This window comes from Papaver somniferum, chromosome 7, assembly GCF_003573695.1.
Source record: "Papaver somniferum cultivar HN1 chromosome 7, ASM357369v1, whole genome shotgun sequence".
NCBI lineage: Eukaryota > Viridiplantae > Streptophyta > Magnoliopsida > Ranunculales > Papaveraceae > Papaver > Papaver somniferum.
Genome location: NC_039364.1, coordinates 11,411,948 through 11,418,101, shown reverse-complemented (window position 1 = coordinate 11,418,101; position 6,154 = coordinate 11,411,948). Strand labels below are relative to the sequence as shown.

Below are 6,154 nucleotides of genomic sequence, written 5' to 3'. Positions count from 1 at the left end.
TGAAAATAAGAAGATGAACTTTCTTTTTTTGAAGCAGAAGATGAAGAGATGATAAATGAAGAACCAACCAACATAGAGTATATATTCTCCATGGAGCAGATTACAATGAGAAGTAATTTTTTCTTTGTTGATTACTATGAGAATTAATTCTCTGATGTGATTCCAATGCAGGGGCATATTAGAGAAAATTGGGAAAAAAAACTAAAACTATCATCTAATTTGAAACAAAAAAGAAACCCTAAAACAGCAACTAAATCGGAACGGAGGGAGTATAAAACTGTAAAGTGTCAGGCATTTTTTTTATCAATAAAGAAAGGATACTATTGATAAGATTAGCAACCAAAACAGCAGCTAAACGCCATACAAACAGTCATGGATACAGAGCTATAAGACTTAGCAGGAAGAAAAAACCCAAGCAAAAAGAAAAAACAAAGATCGGGGAGGTATTAGGTGTTTCTTAATAAAAAAAATTGGGTAAATATATCTTCAACATCTCATCAATTACTTGTTGACGAGCCTGTGCCGTATTCTCAAAACCATCTTCTCTTGGCGGCAAATTTACATCAATCTCTCCACTCACTCTTCTTGTTGGTCGACCATATGGAGTAACTTGATAATATCGTAGAAGAGTGTAAGCCAAAGACAGTAGATAATCTAGCATATCCTCATCCATGGTGTTTGAAAAGAAGAAGATGAACTTTCTTTTGTTGAAGCAGAAGATGAAGAGATGCTAAATGAAGAACCAACCAACATAGAGTATATATTCTCCATGGAGCAGATTACAATGAGAAGTAATTTTTTCTTTGTTGATTACTATGAGAATTAATTCTCTGATGTGATTCCAATGCAGGGGCATATTAGTGAAAATTGGGAAAAAAAACTAAAACTATCATCTAATTTGAAACAAAAAAGAAACCCTAAAACAGCAACTAAATCGGAACGGAGGGAGTAGATTTCAAAGCTTTTACCGTTTTTTCAGGTATATGTTTCTTTTTTTATTATTATTATTTTTTTAATAAATAATATATTATGAATTTGTTCACCAAGCAATTAGTAAAAGAAAAAAACAAAAATTCTTTATGAACCGTCATTTTGAACAATAGCAAAACAACTCACTCACGCAAAACACTAATAGGACCCTCCTGTTTGCTTTTGGGATGGTGGGGCCCACAAATTTTGCGGAGGGGCGATTTTTCCCTTCTCTAAAATCGTTGTCTTTATAGAGTCGTTGTTACTTGAGATTTGAGACCATTTTATTCCATTAGAATTGCTCTTACGTTTTCCTGCTTTTGATTACGTACGTAATTAGCTGGAGTGCACGTAATGGGGTTTGGAATTTTATCACAGACTCACATATGTCGTTCCTTTTTTAGGCCTTGGAGTTCTATTATTTTCTAGCCTATAGGATAGCTGGAGTGCACGTAACGTAAGCACTAGGGATTTGGACATTTTTGGTGTTTGTATCCAAACAGATGATCAAGTACAGTGATGCATATTCTGATGTTCGGGTAGTTTTTCATTTCATAACAAAAAAAAAAAAAAAAAAAAATCGCTATATGCAATATCTCAGACCAACCGCTACGACACTTACAAATTTAGTCTAGGTGAAGCTAATTATCAAATCTAGCTCCATGTCAGGCTCAGCCTTAAATACAGCTCCACGCCACGCTCATCTCAGACTTAACCCGAGTGTCAGAGCATCTCTGAAAAGGAGCCTAGAAGACGCTAATTTGAAATTCTTTATTCTAGAGAATATGTTATACTTTAGCTTTGGCCGCATCCATCCATTGTGAGGTATCTAGGTTATATTTTGGCTCGTGTATGGATCGTCAAAGAAGTAAACTTGTTAAAAGAAGAACTGGCAAAGTTTCTTAATTTGGATTAACACAGGCCGAGAGACTTCTCAACAAAACTCCCTAATCTCAAATTTGGCTAAACATAGAGTGAGAACAAATACGAATTGATTTGTTCTTTTCACATATAAAAATGAACTGCATATCTTAAAATGTGGTCGCAGCACATAAACTGCAGTAATTGATTTTGCACTTTAGAGTTCAAATACACCGAATCACCGTTGATTTAGTTGACACCGGAAAATGTATAACTATTTGCCACCAAGAAGGTAAAAAACCTAACACACTCTATACCTCTATATAAAGATGTGGTTAGAGTTTAAAGAGAACAAAGCAAACCTGTAATAAAGAAAAACGAAGGGTGCGAGTGAGAGATGCCCACTTTTTCCTTTATCTTGGGTTTCTCGGTGTATCTATGTTTATCTATAGCAATTGTATCATCAAACTTGACACCGAAATTCAGAAGAGATGATTTTCCATCTGAGTTTGTATTTGGTGCTGGAACGTCAGCTTATCAGGTTCACATTATTTTCCTCTATTTCTTTCTCTGTTTTTCTTTGTTTTATTAATCATAAGGCTTTTACGAATGTTGTTTAATTAGGTAGAAGGGGCAGTAGCAGAGGATGGAAGATCACCCTGTATATGGGATACCTACACTCATGATGGTCATTTGTTATCACTATTTTCTGAACTAGATTCTATTAACCAACAACTAACTACACACACTAGTGAATCAAAAAAAAATACCAACTCTACTTCTAAAGTGGCTCTCCATTAAAGAACATAATACTAACTATTTCGTTGTTAAATTTTTATGACATGAATCTAAAAGGGTCGCGTTTTCGCTCCTCAAAGAATATAACAGTCATACAACTGTCTTCTGATATATATTACCTACAGGTAAGGCAGTGGACAACAGTACTGCAGACATAGCCGCAGATGAATATCATAAATACAAGGTAAATCTGTATAATGGAAAGTCATGGATTGCCAGGATTGGAATAGGATGCTCTTACACCTAATCAAAACTTGAGTAACTTGAATTTATATCGTATAATAATTTATGGTGATCTTATGCAGGAAGATGTGAAACTTATGAGTGAACTAGGTCTTGAAGCTTACAGATTTTCCATTTCTTGGTCAAGACTTATTCCAAGTAACATTTGTAGTCCATTACTAGAGATTGATTAGAATTTGATTGTTATTCACTGAATATTAATTTAAATAGGCTGATTTTGAATCATGTGTAGATGGAAGAGGGGAAATTAATCCTAAAGGCTTGAAATATTACAATAATCTTATCAATGAGCTAATTAATCGCGGTATGAAAATAAAACTGCATCTATATATACAGAATTACTGATTAATATATTCTTTCACATAACTATGTCTAGGCAGTTCAAGACTTTTTTCCATTGTTCCTTTACAGTAGTTAAAATATTTAGTAAACTTATAACCTAGCGTTTAATTTTGTTTCACTGTGACTTTAGGAATTCAACCACATGTTACTCTCTGCCATTTGGATCTCCCTCAAATTCTTGATGATGAATATGCAGGGTGGTTAAGCCCAAAAATTATGTATGTACTACTCCTTTTAGTTTTGCTTAATTATAATAACATTCAAATTTAACATCTCTTTTCTAATTCATTATTTATTGCAAACAGTGAGGATTTCACTGCCTACGCAGAGGTTTGTTTTAGAGAATTTGGTAATAGGGTTGCACATTGGACTACCATTAATGAACCAAATTCAATGAGTACATCATCTTATGATACGGGTAGATGGCCCCCTCAACGATGCACAAACCCAACTGCGGGGGGAGACATTAATTGTACAACGGGAAATTCTTCAACTGAACCTTACATAGCTATGCATAATGCTTTATTAGCACATGCATCAGCTGCAGCTATTTACAAAGAAAAGTATCAAGTACGTAAATCCAAGTTCCTCAGCTTGCGCAACTTACATTTCAAAAGGCCTGATATTCATCTCCAACTTGAGTTTGTTTGATGCAGGGCAAACAAAAGGGTGTAATAGGGTTGAATGCTTATGCTTTTTGGTGTACTTCTTTTACAAATTCTAGTTCGGATATTAAAGCAACTCATAGAGCCCGTGAATTCTTAATAGGATGGTAAGATTATTCATTCTCGTCAATTCAATATTTGTATGTTCAATTAAAATATATCTTTATTGTCAAAACATCTGAATTCCTTTTGAAATAGGACCATAAATCCTCTAGTTTATGGAGATTATCCTGACATAATGAGGGGAAAAGTTGGTTCTCGGCTCCCACATTTCACGAAACAAGAATCCGAACTCATAAAAAGATCGTGGGACTTCATCGGGTTGAACCACTATTACACAGTTTACATTGAAGATGATCCTAAGAATAGTTCAGAAACTGCTCTCATAGATTATTTTTCTGATATGGGTGTTAAAATGGCAGGTACACTATTAATTATACGTTAGTTGGACGGATATATATGAATGGACATGATTAAGCTTTCATTAATGTTTTTATGTTATTGGAGTTTGATGTACAGGTTTCAAAGACAATACACCTGTACCGGCTAGTCAGTTTTCTCTTAGTTCCTCGGCATCCAACCCTCCGGGTTTACTAAGCTTGCTTAACTACATGAAGGATTCTTATGGAAATCCTCCTATTTATGTTCAAGAAAATGGTTGAGTCTCTCTCTCTCTAAGTACATCTATATTTTGATGAGGTTTAGAATTTGGTATTTCCGGTTTCAAAAAGGTGCGTGGATTCTTCTTGTACATGAGTTATATGTTCTTATGATTAGGTTATGGAGCACCACAGAATGAGTCACTTAACGACATTGAGAGGATGAATTACGTGAGTGGGTTCATCGAAAACACACTTCGGGCAATCAGGTATAAAGTCATACATCTATTGTTAAATTACTTACAACCTGATATTATCACCTAATTCTGTGATGGGATTTTGTCACAGAAATGGAGCCAATGCAAAAGGATACTTTGTATGGTCATTCCTAGACGTTTATGAGGTATTGTTCGGGTATCAATCACGATATGGACTCGTTCATGTCGATTTGGATGACAATCAGTTGAAAAGAACACCAAAATTATCAGCTCTCTGGTACTCGAATTTTCTCAAGAAGAAGAGAAATAAGTTCCAAGACATAAACATCGAAAATAAGAATGTAAAGATCTGGAATCTCGAATGATAAACTGGACTTACTTTCGTTTATCCACCATTGTACTAATATAAATTTAACTATCTACAAGTTCATTAAGAGGCTAGTCCATTAATATGCCTCTCTATTTAAGTGTGATTTTAGCTCCATACAACTCTTTGAAATATTTGTTGTGATAGAAAGATAGGGATCGTTTCCTGGGCTTCAATAGTTCAATACATAGAACTGACTTGCAGCGACAGTTATAGACAGTTTCATTTTCAACTGGATCTATGTTCTCTTTGTTTCTGTTTTCCTTGTGCTGCTTCTCTTCTCTCGCTTCTTTCTTCTTTTGTTCTTTGTTCTCCTCTTCTTTGTTTGTCATTTACCTCTTCTTTGTTTGTAAATTGTCTCTTTTAATTTGCTTATTATAAGCTTTTCTTCTTATAAAAAATAAAAATAAAAATTGGCTAACTCCATAAAAAAATCTTCTTTCTCATTCCGAATGGCTCTCTATGGTCAACATCTAGCCGGGTGAACTAGATACTTGATCATATAGAGGTGCATGTTGATACAAGAAAACTAGCTGTAAGACAACTAATTGAAACAAATTGGACACTGCGTTGTGTCTTTCGTTACCCTATCGACCTTACCAGTGGCGGAACCAGAAAATGAATGTTGGGGTGGCTTGAAAACAAAGTGGCTTGACTTGGGCTGGCTTAAGCCTATTATTTAGGCTTGATTTTTCGTAACCAAACACAATTACATTATAAAATTTAACCAATTTTTGGATTTTGGGCTGGCTTAAACCAGCCCAAGTCACTACATGGATCCGCCACTGGACCCTACCAGTTTCCTCGAGCACCACAATTAATTAACTAGTCTTATTACCGCCTTGTAACTCTTAATTTATTGCTTACCCATTGTAACTTTTAATTTGTTACCTCCTTAACGTATTGTATTGCTGTACTTGTAACTTTTAATTTGTTGCTTACCCCTTTTTCATGTCTGTCAAAGACTCAAAAGCAGATTTGTTCAACTCCCTTTCGTGTGGGCTTCATTCATTCGAGAAGTCCAGCGATGAGCGTAAATTCAGAAAGCTTACACTTTTATACATGTTATCTCAATGGGCTACAAGCTAATGA

The 6,154-nt window shown here is 34.9% G+C and overlaps 1 protein-coding gene across 1 annotated transcript; it reads left to right on the top strand.

Moving 5' to 3' along the window:
- Positions 1-2,200: 2,200 nt before the first annotated feature.
- On the top strand, positions 2,201-5,168 carry LOC113300510 (cyanidin 3-O-glucoside 7-O-glucosyltransferase (acyl-glucose)-like). Its single transcript, XM_026549711.1, has 12 exons — positions 2,201-2,371; positions 2,455-2,518; positions 2,754-2,812; positions 2,934-3,009; positions 3,104-3,175; positions 3,344-3,431; positions 3,519-3,783; positions 3,870-3,985; positions 4,077-4,300; positions 4,398-4,535; positions 4,656-4,746; positions 4,826-5,168. The coding sequence occupies exons 1-12, from the start codon at positions 2,228-2,230 to the stop codon at positions 5,058-5,060; spliced, it is 1,572 nt and encodes a 523-aa protein (XP_026405496.1). The 5' UTR covers positions 2,201-2,227; the 3' UTR covers positions 5,061-5,168.
- Positions 5,169-6,154: the final 986 nt, after the last annotated feature.